Genomic DNA, 23,128 nt, shown 5'->3' with positions numbered 1-23,128 from the left:
GTTTAACTAGCTTCCTGTGACTTGCCTCTGGTTGGGGGGGAGACTGTGGTGTCATTCATGAATGAGCACCCCAAACCAGATCACAGGCTCCCAGTGCAAGCAAGTCAGGAGCAGACCTTTTGGGTGAGTGAGGTTTCGAGGCAGCTGTCAAGTGGACTGTGGGAGGTACCTGGTTTAGAGAAATAAAAAGAGGACAGCAAAATGCAGCTTCAGTGAACAAAATGTGTAGAGTAGTGAAGGACCCAGATCAAACACACACAACCTGCACTATCTTCATCTGGTGGAACTAGGCTTGAATGAACTGAATAGAGAGAGGAAATGGAGACTGTGTATTTGTGTGCATGCATGTATTTGTGTGTGCATTCAGGATTAACTGGATGGTTCACTGCAGTTAATTTTACTGCTTGTTAAGTTTACTGCTTGTCTGCATTATCCCCCAGTAGGACTAGACTTGATGAAGTTGAGAGGGGAATTCCTCATGGCAGTTTTCTTCTCTGCAGGCTTTCCCGCAAAGCACCAAGGGCCATGTACCTTCTGGGGCCCCTCAGCAACCCAGAATTTTCTTCCCTGTAAGGGGCTGCTGGGCCTGTTTTATCAACCTGCTAAAGCAGATGAAAGATGGCTGCAGAGCATGTGGTCATCACATAGAAGTAAGCAACAAGGGATAAAGAAGTTTAGTCCTAGACTGAGTGTGGTGGCTCAGGCCTGCAATACCAGCACTTTGGGAGGCCAAGGTGGGTGGATCACTTGAAGTCAGGAGTTCAAGATCAGCCTGGCCAACATGGTGAAATCCTGTCTCTACTAAAGATACAAAATTAGCCGGGCATGGTGGTGTGAGTAATTCCAGCTACTCTGGTGGCTGAGGCAGGAGAATTGCTTGAACCCCCATGGGAGGTGGAGGCTGCAGTGAGCCGGGATCATTGTGTAACTGCACTCCAGCCTGGGGGACAGAGCGAGACTCTATCTTATTAAAAACAAAACAAAACAAAACAAAACCCAGAGGTTTAGCCCTAGTTCTGCCACTTGCTACCAAAGTGACCTTCAGCAGGGTAGCCTCTCCAGCTTCTATGTCCTGCATTATAAAACAGGGAGATGGACTGAATAATTAACACATGTGAAGTGCTTAGCACAGTGCTGGTACATAGGTGCTCAATAAATATTACTTATTGTAATTACGATTAGGATGAAATGCATTGTGTCAACAAATTCATCAAGATAATTTCCCTTTTATCAAAGCGAGGCCAAAATTGGAGTGCTATCAGAATTCCCAAAATGCAGAGTGATAAACTCAGGTCAGGAGAAATAAACACACACCAAATATTCCAGATACTGAGGAAGAGAAATGGAAGTTCCTGCCCTTCAAGGATTTAGGGTTCATAATGTTCATGTTAATGAACATTATGAAGAACTTGAACAGGAACATTTAGACAAGAACGGCCTGAAGAAGCTAACTTCATTCCCAATGGCTTGTCTGGATGGAGACTGACAAGGTCAAGAGCTGGCAGAGCTTCCTGATGTCACAGCCCCCAGCCCCTCTGCCTGAGCTTGGCCCATCCTCCAGCCTCAGTTTCCCTGGCTGGAGTAATAACCACCAGGGCCATGGAACATCTCGAAAAGAATCCAGGTGTGGAGCCAGTCCTCTGGGTGGGTTCCAAACCCAGGTGTCCCACTTACTATCTGTGTAGCTTCCAGCAGTTCCTTCACCTGTCTGCATCTATTTTCTCACCTGGGTGATTAGGAAATCATGTATGTGATGATAAATAAGATGATGTAGGTGAATATGTCCTGCACAGGGGCTGGCCCCCTGACAGAGTCCCTCCCTCCCCCAAGCTGCCATCCCACCATGAGGCAAAATGTATGCCTAGAAGGGTAGTGCAGACACCAATAGAGGTGACTGTGCCTGAAAGCGCTGTGGGAACTCCCTGCTCCTGGCAGTTGGAGATGAAATCTGAAAGGTCCCTGTTAACCCTCCTTCAGGCCAGTGGGATGACCACTGGGGTGGGGCAGTCCTGCTCCACTGGTGGGAACAAATGGGGCTACCAGGTGGGATCTAACCAGGCTGGACAAAAGGAAGCAGTGTGACCAAGCCATCTGTCTACACAGGAAAACCAGAACCACAATAAGCTGTGTTAGTCTTAAGTCAGCCTAAGTGGGTCTTTCATGTTGTTACTGGGTCAACTCTTGTTCCTTTTAAGCAATTTTTGCTACGGTATAGACCCGGAGGCTCCCATCTCAAACCTCACAAGAGTTTTGCAAGATTATTTTGGAAGGCCTGGGGATAGCTCTTGTGGACCCTTCTACAACATTTCCCTTTCATCTTTCTCCTTGTTTCACCATAGTGTGAGAATTTAACAAGAAAAAGTTGCTGAAGGAGAAGGATGGGATAAGGAGAGACAGAGAGAAGGGATCAGAGCTCCAGGTAGGAGTCAGAGTCCAAGGAATCAGGTTGGAGCTGCGGGACCTTGGCACAATGCAGGCAAACTAGAAAATGAAGATGTATTTGATGGTCCCAAAGGTGACTCCAGTTTTTGCCAGCAGGTGCCCAGGACAAAGGTACCAAGTCACCTCATACATCAGCCCATGAATGTCAAGTCAAAAGGAAAAGGCACAGGAGTTTCTCTGGGGTGGCCTTCCTTCCAGCCCATATTCCCATAGGCCACCCTGATACCCTATCTCAACCAATTTTCATTAAGTCCTAACAGATTCTAGGCTGTGTCACAGGACTCTGAGGCACCCACCCCACCAGCTCAAACTCTTGAGAGGAAAGCAAAGGCCAAGATTTCCTATGAGCAACACATCTCTATGTTTAAGGAGCTGCTGGGGGCAGCAGGTGCTCCTGTCTGCTGTGACCTCGTGACTGAGTGATCTGAAAACTGTGCTGAGTCTTCTTCAACTCCCCTGGGTGTAGGTGCCATGCATCTCAAGACTAAAGAAAGCTTTAAAAAAAATACATTTTTAATGGAACCCAGTAGCATCATTGCATAGATCCTGGCCATCAAATTTTGCCTTCAGTGAGGTCAAAGCAAAACCCCATCGTTTCTTGGAAGGGCAATTGCAGTGATTGTGGTCTGTCACAGAAGAAGCAGGTCTCAGAACCACTGATCCTGACCAAAGACACAGCCAGAAATAAGAGCAGGGTAGACCCACATAACTCTTTTCCCGTAAGCAAGGACATGACCATGGGAAAATTTATTTTCATCATTCCTTGTTTCACACTTGGCATTTGAGCTTCATGGATGGAGGAAAGAAGAGAAGGTGATGGACTTGAGAAAACACACAGCTTCATGAAGACCAGGGCCAGGAAACAAAAAGTTTTGATAAACAGGAGACAGCAAAGATAACAAAGGAACAGAAGAATCGGAAGTTAAGAAAGTTTAAAAAGGAGAAAGACATGTGAAAATTGGGAAGTTAGCTCTTAAGATAAGACAGAGAAGCCAGCTGACATAGGGCAGTTGATAACGAGTACTGATAAAGTGAAACTGCTACTTCCATAAAAAAAAATTCCCGCCCAGCTCAGTGGCATGTGCCTATAGGCCCAACTACTCAGGAGGCTAAGGCAGGAGGATTGCTTGAGCCCAGGAGTTTGAGACCAGCGTGGGCAACATAGTGAGACCCCTCATCTCTTAAAAAAAACATTCTGAATCAAATTGTAGGTCTCATTCAGTTTTTGAGAAATCTTCCAAAGGAGAAGTCACTATATCAAAAAGACGCCTAAGGTGCATGTTTATCATAGCACAATTCACAATTGCAAAGATACAGAATCCCCCTAAGTACCTATCAACTGATGAGTGGATAAAGAAAACATGGTAAATATACACCATGAAATACTACTCAGTTGTACAAAAAGAATGCAATAATGTCTTTTGCAGCAACTTGGATTGAATTAGAGGCCATTACCCTAAGGAAAGTAACTCAGGAATGAAAAACCAAATACCACATGTTCTCACTCATAAATGGGAGCTAAGTTTTGGGTACACAGAAGCATACAGAGTGGTGTAATGAACACTGGAGACTCAGAAGGGTAGAAGGTGGGAGGAGCATGAGGGATGAAAAATTACCTATTGGGTATGATACAAACTATTCAGCTGATGGGTACAATAAAAGCCCAGACTTAACCACTATACAAGTCATCCATGTAACCAAAAACCACTTGTACCCCTAAAGCTGTTGAAATAAAACAATTATTTTTAATTTTAAAAGTTCCATGCTCTGGAAATTCTAGGACAGGAGAGCCAATCAGGCACTGTTCAGAGCAAACGAAGAGCACTCACTTGCTAACTATACCCTCTCCCTGCTGTCCCCTGTGCCCCTTGGCTGGCCAGGGACCTTACCAACAGAGCTGGACAGCACCCCCTTCCTCTCCCAGCTCCCCTTATCACATCAATCAAAACTTACCCTGTGTCTCATTTTTTTAATGAAATAACCTTGGGCTATAATGGGTTAATTAGTTAATCAAATCTATTCTAATTCACTAATTGGCTCATATGTCATCTGTTTGAGAAAATCGTATAAATAGCCACTTCTTGGCTGTTTGCAACTGCTGAGTCATTTAGTATCTCAGGACCTCCATTTTCTTACATTAAAATAACGGTGGGGGGGAATTAATGTCTAAGAAAGGGGTGATATTTGAGTTGAGTCTTGGCGTAAAATGGAATGGAAGAGCTGCAGCGTGCTATTTTTAAGATAAGGCAAAAGAGGAGAGAGCGTGTTTAAAGGAAATGAATGTAGCAGCAAAATCGCCTGATAGACTTCTAGCTGAGCATAATTATTGCTGCATCCTCAAGGGATAAAAAAGAGCCATGCAAAATGTCCCAGAGGGGCTTGGACTTCCTGTTATGTTTATTAATCATCTTGATGAAAATGGAAAGTCTACATTGATTAAATTCACTAATGATCCTAAACTGAGCGAGGAGTAAATTCCAGAAAGGATGGATTTATAAGGTGAGTAATAATATTAATCAGCTCATCTTCATGAAAAGGGTGGCAGTAAATGAAATGGGATTTGCTATAGATAATGGCAACGAGGTACACCTGGGGGGAAACGATAATGAGTCCAGATTCAAACTAGGAAGGTATTATTTAGGAAATAATAATGGTGAGAGAGCTCTAAAGTGGAGAGTGAATAATAAATTAAAAACAAGCTTAAAATAAGCGCTCATTATGGATCACAATTTCACTCTCAGCACTTTTGCAGTGGGGTGGTGCAGAGAAGGTGAACGTGAATGGCAGAGATGGAAGCAGGTTTGTAGTGCAGCACTTATATTTTACTGGTGAGGATGCTGAGGCCCAGAGAGGTTAGGTATAGATCGACCAGGTCAGGGTGGAAAAACCCTGTCACGCTGGTCACCACTCTGTCCCCTGCGGTGGTGGCAGGAGATCACGATTCCTTCTGACAATCTAAATTTAGCCTCAGAATCCTCAATGCTGCACTCTAAGCAGTCTCTGATTACTTTGCTCACAAAATATTATCTCGTGTCATCTCTAGCTTACATCATAGAGCTAGACGTTGGCAGAGCTGTGGCTAAAAACCTAGATGTCCTGAATGTCTAGTGCTTCTATTTCACCCTGTAGGTTCTAAATTCTCAGCAGGCAACATTGACTATAACTTCAAAAGTCAAAGACTCAGAAAGCATAACTCACTTCTTATCCAGGATTCTGACCTTGGTGTCCATCATCTTGGTTTAAGTTTCCTTAGACAGCATTTTAAAATCTTGCAAATTGAATATATATAGAGAGAGGTGTTGGGAAGACACTTAGAAATAGCAATAGTTTTGAGCCAGTGAGTTTTGTGCCCCTGGGGAGTCATAGAAAGCATTTTTAAAAAGAAGTCTATTGAATTCAAGTAACAAAAATTAAACTTCCACCTTAGGCATTTGACAAAATTAATGACCTTGTTAAAAATTCCCTGAGACTGATGAATGCTTCTCATATTTGTTTCCCTCCTGGGGAACAGAGTGAAATTTCCCTGTGCAAATGGAGCCATGTTGAGGAAAGTCCTGTGTGTGCTGGGTCAGTTTAGTTAGGTGAGGGTGTCAACCTAAGGAGGAGGGGAGGGAGGGGAAGATTGGTCTCAACAGAATTGTGAAGCAGGTGAGTTTGGCCCATTCTCACTTCCTTTTAGTGTCCTTTCAGTTCCCTCTCCCCAGGAAGGCTCATGATGCTCCTGTAAGTCTCTCTGATTGATGCGACGGCTACTCCTCTAAGGCTGAGCTGGTTGTGTGTTGCACAACTTTAGGGGACGCTATTCTCCTTTGGGAACTCGCTAACTTAGCATGACCAGCCCCCTGGCAGATTCAGAACAGTTCTCCATTTATTAGGCCTTTCCTTATCTTTCCCAGTCTTCAATGGAAACCTATCTTCTATGTGTCAGATCAGAGTCATTTCCACATGGGCTAATGGGTCACTGCCCAAGACTTTCCTGAAGACCCACCCCATAGCTTAAGCAAATGAATTAAATAGTAGAACATTTTGGCATGTGCCTGAAGGAAATCTCGCCCATGTATACTCTTCCAATGGTTAATGAATACCTCATAGGATTCATGAGAGATAGCATCCACATGCTTGATCACCCATAATCACAAAGGTTGGCTACCAAGATCTTTTTCTCTTTTTTTTTGTTTTGTTTTGTTTTGTTTTGTTTGTGATGGAGAGTCTTGCTCTGTTGCCCAGGCTGGAGTGCAGTGGCGTGATCTTGGCTCACTGCAACCTCCGCCTCCTGGGTTCAAGTGATTCTTCTGCCTCCCGAGTAGCTGGGATTACAGGTGCACACCACCATGCCCAGCTAATTTTTTGTATTTTTAGTAGAGACAGGGTTTCACCATGTTAGCCAGGATGGTGTTGATCTCCTGACCTCATGATCCGCCCTTCTCGGCCTCCCAAAGTGCTGGGATTACAGGCGTGAGACACCACACCCATCCCCTAGATCTCTTAAATAAGACTTTAATCTACTCAGCACTTTAAAGCTTGCAGAATCCTGTCCCACCATGCCAGAGTGTCCAGAGATCAAGTCAGTTAATCTGGGGTCAGAGCCCCATCCCTGCCACTTGTTGGCCATGCAGAACAGAGTTAAGCCAATCATCTAAACTTTCCAAACAAGTTTTTTGATAGGACTAAGATAATGTATTTACCATAGTGCTTGGCAATAAATAAGTAAATAAATAAATAAATAAATAAAAATTTAAAAACACATGTAATCTGCTATCCCTGCAGTTGTTTTTATTTTAGATACCCTGTGGGGCAGGAAAGCTGGATGTTATCTCCTTTATCTTGAGAACCCTAGCAAACAGAGAGAAATGATTTGTCTGGCGATACACAATCAATCCTAGTCAAGGCTGAATGTTAAACCTGGGCTTTCTATGTAAGGCTCCAGTCTTCTTCCCATCATCTCATGCTCTTATAGACCTAGTGCAACAGTTGACGACATGTGTGTGCCTCCCCAGGCTGCATGGTTTATCATACACATGAAACACACTGGTTGCTTTTTAACTGTTTCCTTCTCTCATACAATGCCTATGCTGACTTGCTGGAAACACCCGGGTAATACCCAGGGTATGAATTTTCTTTTCTTTTCTTTTCTTTTTTTTTGAGACGGAGTCTCGCTCAGGCTGGAGTGCAGTGGCATGATGGGCTCACTGCAAGCTCCGCCCCCTGGGTTCACACCATTCTTCTGCCTCAGCCTCCTGAATTTCTGGGACTATAGGCGCCCGCCACCGCGCCCGCCACCACGCCCAGCTAATTTTTTTTTTTAGTAGAGACGGGTGTCACAGTATTACTGAGGATGGTCTCAATCTTCTGACCTCATGATCTGCCCACCTCGGCCTCCCAAAGTGCTGGGATTACAGGCGTGAGCCATCGCACCCGGCCAACACAGGGTATGAATTTTCTGTCTTCAAGGTGCAAGTCCACATGTCCTGGGTGTGGAATTGACATCTGTGTCAGGGTAAGACTGGAAATGTGCCCCTTCATCCATAGCTGCCATTGGGTATATTATTATCCTTCACGGATCTCACTGACAGAGAAGGTGCCCATCTTACTAGCCAAGCAAACTAGTCCATTTGGTCCTAACATAAACAGTTGCAGAGCTAACACAGGAGCCCGGTGATGCATGGACCTTTTGATACTCTATATCTGTTAGGCTGAAGGCTCAGGGACAGATCCAGATTTTGTGGGCCCCTGTAGATTATTCAATTTTGGAATCTTCTTTTTTTAAAAAAAGTATAAAGTCAAAATTAGATACGAGAAAATTACAGAGATGAAGAACAGACTAGTCGTTGCCAGGGTTCAGGGATAGAAGAGAGGAGAGAGAGATGGGTGTGCTTATAAAAGGGTAACAGGTGATGATGAAACTGCTCTGTATTTGACTGTGGTGATGGGTACATGAATTTAAACATGTGCTAAAATTGCATAGAACCAAACACACATACAAATGAGGACATACGGCTGGGCACAGTGGCTCATGCCTGTAATCCCAGCACTTTGGGAGGCTGAGGCCACTGGATCACCTGAAGTCAGGAGTTTGAGACCAGCCTGACCAATGTGGTGAAACCCTGTGCCTACTAAAAATACGAAAATTAGCCAGGTGTGATGGCATGTGCCTGTAGTCCCAGCTACACGGGAGGCTGAGACAGGAGAATCGCTTGAACCCAGGAGGCAGAGGTTGCAGTGAGCTGAGATTGCGCCACTGCACTCCCACCTGGGTGACAGAGCAAGACTCTGTCCAAAAAGAAACAAACAAATGAGGACATATAAAATTGATGAAATCAGTAAGATCTGGATTACCAACACCAATATTCTATTCCACTATTGTACTATAGTTCTATAAGATGTTACCCTTGAGGAAAACTGGATGAAAGAGACACAGGATCTCTATTATTTCTTCCCACAGCATGTGAGTCTAATTATTTCAAAATAAAAAGTTTAATTTAAAACATGGATAGAACTGGAAACAAGATTTGGGGAAAAAAAAATAGGCACCGGGTCTAGGAGGGTTGGTGCTAATGACAAGGTTGGACACTTAAACTTCACTTGGCTTCATTTCCTGATTGGAAAGGCAGTAGACCGATAGAAAATGAGTCACAATAGAGATATGAAACCATTTTAAGACCCACAAATGAAAGTGTACACTTCTGGGATTACCTTCTTTGATCACAAGGAAGGCTGCCAATGTAAAATAAACATAAGCTACTTACCCACATAAATAGGTTGGCTCCACTCACTCCAGAGCCCCGCCTCTCTGCACATGGAGCTCACTGCTGCTCTCACTTGAACATCATACTTAGAAAGATCATCAATTATTGAGATGAATGCATTGGTCATCATTTTTTCTATCTAAGTGGGGAAAAATAGCATTATAAGAATCTCTAAACACCTAATTTGGTTCTGCCAATTATCAGAATGGGAGGTCCTATATAGGTCCTGTGACTCACTGTTCAGCAAGCCATTTAAAATCAACAGGGCACATATCAATTCGTTTATACTAGGCGCTTCAGTGTTGCTGTGTTGGCAGTCACCCTTCAGGAAAACGCTATCTTGTAACCCAAATATATGAAATGGTCAACAGTCAAGATCCAGGTGATCCTATCCAGGCCCAGCAGACGTTTCCAGACTGAAAGACTGGAGTAGCCTATCCCAGGATGCATTATTCCCTCACCTTGTCCCTTCATAATCTATGGTCACATTACTAAATAATATCACACGAACACTAGATTGTCTCGTGTTGAAGCAGTTTTCTCATGAATGAGCCCTTCTTCCTTTTCTTTTTGCTGATCACGGTCGCCACCATCCAGCTAGTCCCCTGTGCCAGAGATGTGTTCCTGACACCTGTATCTTGAATACCCCCTGGAGGTGTTTCTCCCTTTTTCACTCCAGCCCTGTGTCCATTGCCTATTTTAGCTCTTATTATCTTTTGCTTGGACTGTTGCAGTAGCCACTAACTTATATCCATATGTCCATGTGGCCCCTCCCCACTCACATCCGGTTTTCACGCTGCTACCAAAATTCTTCTTCTACTCTGCAAATGTGGACATATTTCTCTCTTGTGTGAAATTCTTCAGTGGCATCCATTGCCCACAGTCATGGTTTTTAACACAGAAGCCATTTCTTTATTTAAAAAAAAAAATCTTATAGAGCCACTCTGGGAGAAGTCACAGTGTCAGATACGGAGTCATGAGTTCAGTGTTGGTCTTATATCCAGGCATCCAGGCAGACTGAATTACTTGCCACTTGACTGAAAGAACCACACTCTCTCAAGCATAAAGTTACTCCTTTTCCTAGACTGGTGCAGGTCAGGAACTATGTATTACTGGCCTGTGATGGGCTAAATACAGATAAAATTATGACTACAATTTGGAAGTTTTGGTAGCAATTTGACATCGCCATGACATCCAAACACATGATCAGTGAACTGATACTTTACATGTCTTTGGCTATATTTAATTTTTGCTTGCAAATCATTTTTATGTATTTGACAAAAGCACCAATCGATGGTAGATTAGATATTATAAAAACACACGCACTCACAGTCCTTCAGTGTAAGTATTTTGGGAAGCTCTGGCTAAGAAAGTCCTTCTCATGTTTTCTCACCAGACCAGTTTCTCTTCATCCTTGCAGATTCCGTTCAATTCCTCTCTGCATAGCAGACTCTGTGCCCACACCCCCATCTCTAGCTGCACCAAGGCTGGGCAAATATGTCACAAGATTGGGTCACTCCATGGCAGAAACAGTCTTATTTCTCACAAAGAAGCCAATTTGTAAATATTTGTTGAATCTAATGGAATTGGCTTTGTCTACTCTCTATAAGACATGAGTTGGAATCCTGTTTTTTTTTCCTAGCTTTGTGACTGTGGGAGAGTTACTTCATCTCTTTTGCCTCACTTTCCTATAAAATGGGAATGATAATTACATCATAGAATTATTGTGAGGGTGGAATATACGCATAATAAAGTTTGACACATAATTGATGCTCAAGAAATGTTGATTGACTTTCTTCTCAGTTCCTTTCCCTTTGAAATTTTTGTCTATTGGTACTAATGAGTTTTTTTAAATTGTGGTAAAATACATATAATGAAATTTACCATCTTAATCCCTTTTAAGTGTACAGCTTTGCGATATTAAATACTTCCATATTGTCGTGTCACCAATGTTCAATAGTCTGTTAATCTTGCAAAAGTGAAACTCTGTACCCAGTAAACAATAGCTCTCCATCCGCCCTCCAACCAATTCCTGGTAACCACCATACTGCTTTGTTTCTAAGAATTTTACTATTTAACCTCCGAAAGTAGAATCAGACAGTATCTGTCCTTTTGTGACTGACTTATTTTGCTTAGCGTAATGTCCTCAAGGCTCCTCCGTGATGCAGCGTGTGTCAGAATTTCCTTTCTTTCAATGCTGGATAATATCCTATTGTATGTATATGCTGCATTTTGCTCATCCATTCATTTAATGGGCGCATGGGTTGCTTCCAGCTTTTGGCTGTTGTAAATAATGCTGCTATGGACATGGGTGTGCAAACATTTCTTTGAATCCTTGTTTTCAATTCTTTTGTATATATAACCAGAAATGGAAGTGTTGGATCATATGGCAATTCTATTTCTAATTTTTTGAGAATTCATCATACCGTTTTTATAGTAGCTGCATCACTTTAGATTTTTTGTTTGTTTGTTTTTTTGTTTTTTTTTGAGATGAAGTATCGCTCTGTCCCCCAGGTTGGAGTGCAGTGGCACAATCTCGGCTTACTGTAACCTCCGCCTCCCTGGTTGAAGCGATTCTCCTGCCTCAGCCCCCACCCCCAAGTAGCTGGGATTATAGGCATGCGCCATCATGTTGGCTAATTTTTGTGTTTTTAGTAGAGATGGGGTTTCACCATGTTGGCCAGGCTGGTCTTGAACTCCTCATCTCAGGTGATCCACCCACAGTGGCCTCCCAAAGTGCTAGGATTACAGGCATGAGTCACTGCACCCATCTATCATTTTAGATTTTAACCAACACTAGTACCAATGAGTCTGTTTCTAATCCTTTGTATTAGTTTCAACCAAAAGTATGTTCTTTCAAAACAAAAGGCCAGTAAGATTTGGTTTATACCTATAATACCTGGGTAGATATAAGTTAACTTTGACCTTGTTAGTACCAAGCTGTAACTTGGTTGCAGTCACTGAAGATAATTTTTTAAATGTTTCTAAAATAAATGTCTGTCTTCAAATATTGGAATGATCTGAGTAATTACCTGCAAATATCCGTTCCTTGCATTGTGTATTTTTACTTCGTAATCAAAGCAATGGATTGGAAAGGCAGACACTGGTTTCTCCCATTTGATAGAGAGACGAGTTCCTTCAATCTCTGCTGTGACATTCAGTGGCGGATTTATTTGATCTAAGGGAATGAAAGATCAGTGATTTTTTTTTTTTAGAATCAGTGATCAGAGCTGATAACTCCAATCCACCCACACTTCTCAAGGCATTTCTAAGATATGCTTTTTTCAAATATTTACCATCAGGTCTTAATCAACTGATCTCCAAGCCACAGGAAGCCAGTGGCCTCCCATAATACTCTTGTCTAATAGTGCTGAAGAAGAAGAAGACCCTTTCTGTAAACTACAAGGATTACTACTCCAAATGGAGTTAAATGCTTGAATCTCTTCTCCACTCAGCTCATTGCAAGACTCACCCACCATCTCCCTTTACTACTCAAGTTGTACCAGGCCCAGAATAAACCTGACCACTGAGAGAACATTTCCCTGGACCTTCCACCAAGCCTTGACTCTTCCCAGTAGGTATGTGGCCCTGAGCAAATCACTTCCCCTTTCTGAGATTCAGTTTTCAATTTTAATTTCATTTTGTTTACTGCATCTTTTGTTTTTTGTTTGTTTGGGGGATGGAGCAGGAAGCTTCAGTTGTCTTTTGCATCAAAAAAGAATGGATTGGGGCCGGGCTTGGTGGCTCACACCTGTAATCCCAGCACTTTGGGAGGCTGAGGCAGGCGGATCACGAGGTCGGGAGATCGAGACCATCCTGGCTAACACGGTGAAACGCCGACTCTACTAAAAATACAAAAAAACTAGCTGGGCGTGGTGGCAGGCGCCTGTAGTCCCAGCTACTCGGGAGGCTGAGGCAGGAAAACAGCGTGAGTCCGGGAGGCGGAGATTGCAGTGAGCCGATATCATGCCACTGCACTCCAACCTGGGGGACAGAGTGAGACTCTGTCTCAAAAATAAAAAAATTACAAAAAAAAGAAGAATGGATTGGTCTTCACTTAGGACTCTAATGTCCTTTCCCCTGAGATCTCACTTGATTGTCTTATGGTCCCGTGAGGTGAGGGGAAAATGAATTCTTAATGAGTGTCCTTGTCTTAGGTAATGTGACTTAGATCTCACAATTAATAGGGATAAGCTAAGAGTGGGATCGACTGGCTTCAGAGCCTCCTGTTCCCTAAGGAGAAAATTCTTAACCAAGAAAGTACTTATTTATTTTAGTAATCCTAGGAATTAGCCTCAATAAAATGAAAATCATAAAAGAAAATGAATTCCTGTGGTCTGTACTAGATCATATCAATTTTCATATTAATATCATTGTTTCCTAGGTCTTCCTCAGCATCTTTTATTGCCTATTTTCATGAAAGTGACATTTTTAGTTCACCTAAGAAATATACTACTGGAGAGAATTGCATAACCTCTTTAGTAAGGGCTATGATTCTTGACAGAAAGTTATATTCCATTGGAAAATAGATATGTCACAACCAAATCATACTCTCTAAATAATATTGTAGTGTATTTATTAAACCTTTATGCCAGGCACTGTTCTAAGCACTTTATCATTAGTGACACAATTCTCACGAAAACCGCACAGGAAGTATTGATTCCTTTCCATTATTTCAGATAAGAAGATTAGGCACAAAGGAATGATCAGCTTGTCCAAGGTCACTCAGTCAGCGGTGGAGCCAGGATCCAAATCCAGGCAGTCTGACCCCACAGCCCATAATAACCACCCACCATTGAAATCTGGAATCTCTGTAACTAAGTATGCCATGTGAAAGCACCTGGTGAGTTTCACAAATAGAACTATCTGGGATGAGGGAGAGTGTCTTCTCTATTGAGAACTGAGCAGATGAAACCATGAATATAATTTCTAGAGCTGAGAATTGCACACTGAGAGATATTCGAGCTGCAAAACATCCAGGAGATGGGCCAGAACAGTGAGAAATGCAGAGAGAGAGATATTAGCCTGGAGAAGAAGGGCTTCTGGATGGGAAACCTGCTGCCTGTGAACAGCTAAGAGAGGCCATTCATTAGGGAAAGGACTCAAACCGGCTGGGGTGGCACTAGTCCATCACAGGACCCAAGGGCAGAAATTTCACAAAACCTGTCAGAACTCAAGAAAGATTAAATGGTCTCTTTTAAGCAGCTAGTTCACTTTTCCTGGTGCAGTCATTCTCAACTGGGGGAAATTTTACCCCCTGAGGGGCATTTGGCAAAGTCTGAGACTTTTTTAAAAATCACAGCTCAGGGCAGAGGGGCATACTACTGGCATCTAGTGTGTAGAGGCCCCTCTGCTGCTAAATATCCTGCAATGCCCAGGACAGCCCTCCATAACACAGCTATCCAGCAAAAATCATTGGCGGTGTTGCGCTGGAGAATCCTGCCCCAGTGGTTTTCTTTTTTTTTTTTTTTTTTTTTTTTTTTTGAGACAGAGTCTCGCGCTGTCGCCCAGGCTGGAGTACAGTGGCCGGATCTCAGCTCACTGCAAGCTCCGCCTCCCGGGTTTACGTCATTCTCCTGCCTCAGCCTCCCGAGTCGCAGGGACTACAGGCGCCCGCCACTTCGCCCGGCTATTTTTTGTATTTTTTAGTAGAGACGGGGTTTCACCATGTTAGCCAGGATGGTCTCGATGTCCTGACCTCGTGATCCGCCCGTCTCGGCCTCCCAAAGTGCAGGGATTACAGGCTTGAGCCACCGCGCCCGGCCCCAGTGGTTTTCAAACGTGGGCCTGATGCTTACTTAGCATCAGAAAAGTAGTAGAACTAGGTGATCTTTATAACCCTTCCCTCCAGTGCTGAGATTCTGAGATTCAGTTATTTCAGCTTTGGGTTAAGTCGATCTTACCAATGGCATGAAGGGCAAACAGCTGATCAAAGGGCTTGATGGCAGAGTGCTTGCTGGAGCCGTTAACAAGCACCGCAAGCCAGTCACGCCCTCTGCTGCGGATAAAAGTCCTGGGAAACCAGCATGCGATATTTCTCCCCAGTGAGTCTTTGCTGTATTCTTGGCATTCTTCAGTCCAAGAGCCATACCTAAATTGGAACACTCATGAGTTTTATGAGGTTGCAGGAAACAGCCATTTGCCTAAGTAAAAATAGGTACTGTACTAACCTATAGTAGAGAAAATACTGCGTGTCCTCAGGGGCATCTGTGCCAACAAGCCAGGTGCAGTGAAGGGAAACTTGGTATGGCCTTAAATGTGAATAATTATCTGCTGTAGTGTTTGTGGTGCAAGTTAAATTCACAATTGATGTTCCAGGAGACCCTAGGTAGTCAAAAATAAAAAAGAACAAAACATTGCTATGGCAAACTCTGAATTTCATGCTTCTTTTGGAACTATAGTGATGTGAACATCTTATTCACCACCAAAATATAATCATCTTCACATTTTTTTTTCCCTTGAGACAGAGCCTCACTCTGTCACCCAGGCTGCAGTGCAGTGGTGTGATCTCGGCTCACTGCAACCTCTGCCTCTTGGGTTGGAGCGATTCTCATGCCTCGGCCTCCCATGTAGCTGGGATGACAGGTGTGCACCACCACACCCGGCTAATTTTTGTATTTTTAGTAGAGATGGGGTTTCACCATTTTGGCCAGGCTGGTCTTGAACTCCTGACCTCAAGTGATCTACCCGCCTCAGCCTCCTAAAATGCTGAAATTACAGGCATGAGCCACCATGCCCAGCCATCATCACATATTTCTAGAAACCTACTAACTACAAAAGGCCAACTTACTGGAGATATGGACTTAGAATTATCAAGTCCCCATTTCTGATATTAAACAGCTTCCTAGCTATTTTGTTTGGGGCTTGGGGGTCATGTTTGTGCAATAAATGTGACAAAGTTCAAGAGAAGTACAATATATTGTCGTTTAGAGGTTGATGTCCAGCAACTTTGGTGCTCTAATGCCACATTTGTTAATAACTAGCTGTGAGACATTGACCCCCACTTTTCTGGGCTCTGTATTGTCAACTGTAAAGGAGAGGGTTGGTACAGGAAGGTCTTGAGTATCCCTTTCCATCCTAGAATTGTGTGATTCATTAGGTTGTATCCAAATGCTTCATGAATTACATAGGTTGCTGCTCAGAAGAAATGAGTTTTGACAACACTGCAAGATAATATCACTACTTTGCAGACCTGATGCACATTAGCATGTTAAAGTCTTCTTTAATATACTAGGACTTTAAGAAAACCTTGAATTGGCCAGGCACAGTGCTCATGCCTATAATCCTAGCACTCTGGGAAGCCAAGGCTGGTGGATATCTCTTGAGCCCGGGAGTTTGAGACCAGCCTAGGCAACATGGTGAAACCTCGTCTTTACAAAAAATATAAAAATTAGCCAGGCGTGGTAGCATGCACCTGTAGTCCCAGCACTTTGGGAGGCTGAGGCGGGCAGATTGCTTGAGCTCAGGAGTTTGAAACAAGCCTGGGTAACATGGTGAAACCCCAACTCTGCAAAACATACAAAAATTAGCCAGCTGTGGTGGCATGTGCCTGTAGTTCCAGCTACTTGGAAAATTGAGGTGGGAGGATCACTTGAGCTGGCGAGGTCGAGGCTGCAATGAACCAAGATCATGCCACTACACTTTAGCCTGGGCAACAGAGTGAGACCCTGTCTCAAAAAACCAAAAGAAAACCTTCAGATTTTATTTTATTTATTATTATTATTATTACTTGGAAACAGAGTCATTCTGTCGCCCAGACTACAGTGCAGTGGCATGATCTCAGCTCACTGGCAACCTCCCCCTCCCGGGTTCAAGCAGTTCTCCTGCCTCAGCCTCCCGAGTGCTTGGGATTACAGGCACGTGCCACCACACTCAGCTAATTGTTGTATTTTTAGTAGAGACTGGGTTTCACCACGTTGGCCAGGCTGGTCTCGATCTCTTGGCCTCAAGCCATCCACCTACCTCGGCCTCCCAGAGTGCTGGGATTACAAGCGTGAGCCACCGCACCCAGCCAAGATTTTAAATGCAAACTTATTTATGGTTGCTTCATTAAGTCTTTCTCAAATTATGTGACTAGAAAGGCTTGTTTTCATTTCAACCTCTCGTTGCTGTATTAACTGTTGGTCTTTAAAATACACTGTGGGAAACACTGGTCTTGGTGGTGGTTGCTCAGAGAAGGAAACAAGCTCTTGCACCCAGGCCAGGAAGGACCACATCCAAGTGGGAGCCTTGAGAGATAGAGGGGTTCTTTTGGTGGTAGCTTAAGTCAGCTGTAGATCATTTTTATCACTGTCAGCCAGTGTCTTTCAAGAAGCAGAGGGAGAAGATGATGAGAGAGAGCCTCTTATTACCTGTAGAGAAGTTAAAGATGGATTTCTTCTTTATATCTGTGCTTTTGTACAGATAAAAGATATATCTGTACTTTTGCTTTTGCACAGATAAAAAGAAGAAATATCTCGAAGCAAATAGACTTATTCAGTTCATGTATATATTCATATATTAGGTTGATGAAAAAGTAATTGTGATTTTGGCCATTACTTTTGCACTAACCTAATATGTATTTGTCCATGCACCAAATAACCAGAAAGTCCATGCCCAAGTACAGTTTAGAGATCTATAGAGACTCTTTGTCCTATAGTTCTCATCCAAGGAATCATTTTATATGAATTCCACTTGGTTCAAAACATAAATAATTTTTATTAGTGTCATCCTATATTAGAGTGCTCAGAGGATAATTAGAATTGTAGAAATGTAAGCTGCAAAGTGCCTTATAGGTAAAATCCAGTTATTCATTATAGAAAGGGGGAATCATGGTTTGATGTAAGCCACATACAATAACCCATCTCTGTGATCCTGTATCTGCCTTGGATTAGTCTCTGTACTTGGGATCAAGCCCACGCAAATTGGCTGGTATGTGGTCTAGACAAGTTATAACAAGTAACTGGGGCCGGACACGGTGGCTCACGTCTGTAATCCCAGCACTTTGGGAGGCTGAGGTGGGTGGATGGCTTGAGCCCAGAAGATCGATACCAGCCTGGCCAACATGATAAAACCCCATCTCATTAATAATAATAATAATAGTACAAAAATTAGTCTAGCATGGAGGTGCACGCCTATAATCCCAGCTACTCGGGAGGCTGTGACATGAGAACCTCTTGAACCCAGGAGGCAGAGGTTGCAGTGAGTCGAGAACACACTGCTGCACTTCAGCCTGCGCAACAGAGGGAGACTACCCAAAAAAAAATAATAATAAAATAAAATAAAATAAATAAATAAATAAAAAGGTAAATGAGAAGATCTTTATGATTCTGTTTTAAGTTACCAACACAATTCAGGTGGCATGGTCTTTCCAGTTGGCGATATGACAGGATAATTGTTCGAAAATTACCCGTGAGCTCAACTGAGCAAGGCAATTGTTATTGGGTGCACCCATATGCCCCAGGACTTGGTAGCCTGCTTCTCCTCTTTTCTCTCCCCTATTGTGTGTGTGCACTTAAGTGTGTGATCAGAAGTATTACTGATTCTAAGTATCAGAAACACCAACTTTCCACTGGAGGTCAATTCACAGACGGTGGCTATTTCTGCAAGAATGTGCCAGATGGAATTCACTTGGTTGTGATAAGAGGTGGCAGCAGCCTTAGTTAGGATGTTGTTGATATGGGAGAGTACTTGACAAGAACAGGTGACTGACTAAAGAAAAGTGAGTTAGTGTTAATTTTTCTGCTTTTCCATATTTGCAAAGTCCAAAACATACAAACTGGACTTTTGGAGGCCTGCTTTACCTGGTGGGGCATGAAGTTCAGCAGAAGCCCAGCTGCTGGCCAGGAGTGAGTGGTCGTTCTGCAGGATGGTCCGCACACTTGCTGAAAATCCTTTGTGGAGGATGGTTACACATTTGCTTTCAGTGATTCTGGTTTCATACTAAAAATAAAACCCACAAGTCTTGATACATAAAAGAGAACTAGCCTTAAGAGAGCTATTTTAATCAAATATGCATTTTCTTCTACTTTTTAAATGACGAGTAAGATGCAATGAAATAGTTTTGCTAGAAAAAAAGTCAAAACAAAACTATTGTAATAACAACATAGTAACCTCTCAATGACACATGAACACATTATTCTTGTAAAAACAAACTAAATATTACAGTTAAACTGAAGTTCCCTTTGACCACCATCTCCCCAGAGGTCAATGTTTGACATAAAATTCTCTAGAATTCCATATTGACTGAAAAATAGTTAATATGAATCACTTCTCCCTTTGTTTGACTTTATTACACACCTAATATGTAGCAGGTGCCTGAATGTAGCCCCGAGGTAAAATTGAGGCTCTGAGAAGCTAAATGACTTGTCCCAGGTTGCAAAGGCAGGAAGTGGATGAACTGGGATTCGAACTTGGTTTCCCTGACTCTCCATTCTGTGTGCTGTCTTCTTGTTTTGCTAGGCTACTGTCTCCTGTTCTGTTGGTGATTTTAGGGGAAACAGAAAACCAGTATCCAATCCATTGTACCTAAAAAGTTACTAAACATTCTTCCTTAAGGGAAAGAATCATACAAAATTTAAAATATTCTGCGATGCTGTTTAACGCTGACCAATACACCCAGCACTAGCTCACAGGCATTCTTAGAGAGACACTAGTCTACTGGTAACGTAACAAAGAACCTGTCAGTACTTTTATTTTTTAATCTAAAATTTCATTTGATAAAGAAAATGCAGTCAAAATGCATATTTATTCTCAATAAGGATATCCATTAGAATAAACACTTACATCATCTTCTTTTGGAGCGTTTATTTTCACTTGATATTCTAGATTAACATTCCTTTGCTCTTGATCAGGATTTGGTTCCCAACGTAAAAGAACTTGAGCCAAACCAGTAACTTTAATGGTGAAATTGACAGGTGGGAGAAGTGAAACTGTTGATTCAAAGAATAAAGAAACAACACAATGTTCAACTGGACATAGGCAGCACTTTTAAAACTTTTTGAATATTTGTTACCCTGCAGATGCTGTCCTAGACCTGCCAGCACCACAGACACAGTTGCTCCTGCCATGCCTGTAACACCGGGGCAAAGAGAAAGTGTCTATTTCTACCTGAGTAGCTAGGGCTACAGGTGCATGCCACCACGCTGGGCTAATGGTTTTTTGTTTTTTTGTTTTTTTTTTTTTTTGGTATTTTTGATAGAGACAGGTTTTCACCATGTTGACTAGGCTGGTCTCCAACTCCTAACTTCAAATGATCTGCCCACCTCAGCCTCCCAAAGTGCTAGGATTACAGGCAGGAGCCACCACGCCCAGCCTAGAAGAGGTTTCTCTAAAACTGTTTTTAACATCTTTTTTACGTTGCCCATGTCCAGGTGTTTACCTATAATACCTATATTTTTATTGAAATATGAACATGTTACTATATCACCATTCACTATTCACTATAACCATAGTTTTCAAACTGAGAGTCATTATCCATTAACAGGCAATGATAACAATGTATTGGTTTATGACCATAATTTTTCTTTAAATGATGCGGAAGAAAAATAGAATAGAAAATATCAGTGTGCATCAAACATAATAAGAGTTGTTTCATGAATCTCGTTTCCACTACACAAAGGTAGTTATATATTTGTATGTGTGCTGGTACATAACGTAAAAATGTATTTACCTCTTATTATGAGTCACAGACAAAAATATTTGCAAGCAAACTTACTTAAATAGGGTTTTGCAGAAAGAAAAGGTTTCTTCCCCCTTCATGAGCCACTCTCTGACTTTGCTTTCAAAATAAAAACTTTTGCTTAATTACAAAATCAATATCTGTTTATTGAAGAAATTTTGGAAAACACAGATAAGCAAAAAGAAGAAGATAAATTTTTAAAAATAATTGTACCATTAAGAATGGCATTAACATATGATATATTCGTTTTTTTTTCTTGGGTGTATATTTATGCAATTTTTAGTTTTTTTACTACATTTAGGGCAGTATTGTGCACACAATTACAAAACCTTCTTTTATTTATTTACTAAGTTATCAGGATTTATCCATTGATCTTAACAGACTTCCACACCTCTACATCCATGTTTACCACATGAGGATTTTTAGAGCTCTGTCTGTATTGCACTGTCCATTATGGTAGCCATTGGCAACTTGTGGCTATTGAAATTTTAATTAATGAATTAATTAATTAATTAATTAATTTTTGAGACAGAGTCTCACTCTGTTGCCCAGGCTGAAGGGCAGTGTTGTGCGATCTCAGCTTACTGCAACCTCTGCCTCTCAGTTCAAGCTATTCTCCTGCTTCAGCTTCCCAAGTAGCTGAGATTACAGGCATGTGCCACCACAGCTGGCTATTTTTGAATTTTTGGTAGAGTTGGGGTTTCACCATGTTAGCCAGGTGGGTCTCAAACTTCTGACTTCAAGTGATCCACCTGCCCCGGCCTTACAAAGTGCTGGCATTACAGGTGTGAGCCACAACATACGGCCTAAATTAATTTAAATTCATTACCTTAGATGCACTGTCCATATTTCAAGGGCTCAATAGTCACATATGGCTAGTGGCTACTGCGTTGGACATTACAGAGATAGAACATTGTCATTACCATAGATAGTTCTGTTGACAATGCTAGACTGGGACCATGTGATGATTTTCCTTAAACTCTGTTATCACACCAAATACGTACATCAACAAATTTCAGGACAAAATGCAGTGGAAGTTTCTTAATGTTTGGTCATGGGGCCTTCTAACTACTCCCTTGTGTGGGAAGACATTCCAAATGCAACCACTGGCGCCAGCTTTATTCCATGGTGCCTGGACACCCACACTTTGACTTTGATTTCCCACTGTAGCATCACATTTGCATTTCAGCCAGCATTGCTTTCTTAAAATATAGCATGTTTAAAGCATCTGTCTTGAGGATAAATATTATCTCATAAAAATCCATATATAATGTTCTAATTGACAGTTTAAGAGAAAATAATGTTATCCTTTTACTAACATACTTTTAAAAGTAAACATTATTGAATTGAATAGAAGGTCCTTACTCTTGTCATCAGGAAGTAAGTCAGCTTGCAGTATCTCAGTGGCCCCCAAAAGTATCAGTAATACAGGTGCCATGATGATCATATCCTACAGAAAACAAGGGAGATACCAAAATCATCTTGCTGCTATTTTTAAGAAAAACTGATAGGTGCTTTCTAACATAAAATGTAGTTGTTTGGCCATTTGACAAACATTTATGGCATATTCGTGATGTGCTAGAAATACAAACATGACCAGATCTTGGACTTTGCCATTCTGATGTAGATTCATAGCTTGAAAGACAGAGTGAAATATAAATTGACAAATGTAGACCAGTTGAAAAACTGCCCCCAATAAAGGTGTGTATGGAGTACAACAGGAGCAGAGACTTCTGATTTGCCGTCGAAAGGGTGAACTAGAGTCCTTGACACACACAACAGGGAAAAGACATTCCTGGTGGAACCCAAGGCATGTGCAAAACTGGAAGAGAAGGAAACAAATAGGAGGGGATTGCTTTTCGGCAAGAGACCAGGGCAGACCTTTGAACAGTAGAAGTTCTAACATAGTCAATAAAAGAAACAAACAACATTACCATTTTCACTATGAGGATTTAAAGATGAGCGAACATGACAGGAAACTTCAATCTAAAACAATTGGTAGCCTGAGAAAGAGAAACTTTGTCTCACCAATCCAGAATCAACTTGTGGTACTTTGACTTTGAAGAGTTTTTCTTTTTTCTTTTTTTTTTCCCCAAAAGGGAGCAGGTTACAAAAGAATTGAAAAACGTAGTGATAGACCTGGGGAAAATAAAGACAATATTTCTATCTCCTTGAAACAATTGGGCAATGAGAAAGAATCTAGAGCTGGAAATGTGATAACCCAGGGTGAACACACACAAAAGTCTCGGCATCCTGTTCTACTTGTCAAAGAGGGGAGTCG

General features: G+C 42.0%; 1 protein-coding gene across 1 annotated transcript in view; it reads right to left on the bottom strand.

The window, feature by feature from the left end:
* IL5RA (interleukin 5 receptor subunit alpha) overlaps positions 1–23,128 on the bottom strand; it is a 41,626-nt gene that overhangs the window by 13,944 nt on the left and 4,554 nt on the right. Inside the window, exons 3-9 of the mRNA XM_007985044.3 lie at positions 22,213–22,297; positions 19,953–20,098; positions 18,971–19,109; positions 15,359–15,512; positions 15,092–15,279; positions 12,221–12,366; positions 9,189–9,327 (exon numbers count right to left, since the gene is read on the bottom strand). Of these exons, the coding sequence (XP_007983235.3) occupies positions 9,189–9,327; positions 12,221–12,366; positions 15,092–15,279; positions 15,359–15,512; positions 18,971–19,109; positions 19,953–20,098; positions 22,213–22,294 (994 nt within the window). The 5' untranslated portion in view covers positions 22,295–22,297. The remainder of the gene's footprint in view (positions 1–9,188; positions 9,328–12,220; positions 12,367–15,091; positions 15,280–15,358; positions 15,513–18,970; positions 19,110–19,952; positions 20,099–22,212; positions 22,298–23,128) is intronic.

Source organism: Chlorocebus sabaeus, chromosome 22 (genome assembly GCF_047675955.1).
Source record: "Chlorocebus sabaeus isolate Y175 chromosome 22, mChlSab1.0.hap1, whole genome shotgun sequence".
Lineage (NCBI taxonomy): Eukaryota > Metazoa > Chordata > Mammalia > Primates > Cercopithecidae > Chlorocebus > Chlorocebus sabaeus.
Note: the sequence above shows the minus strand (reverse complement) of the source record. Positions and strands in the feature narration are given on the sequence as shown.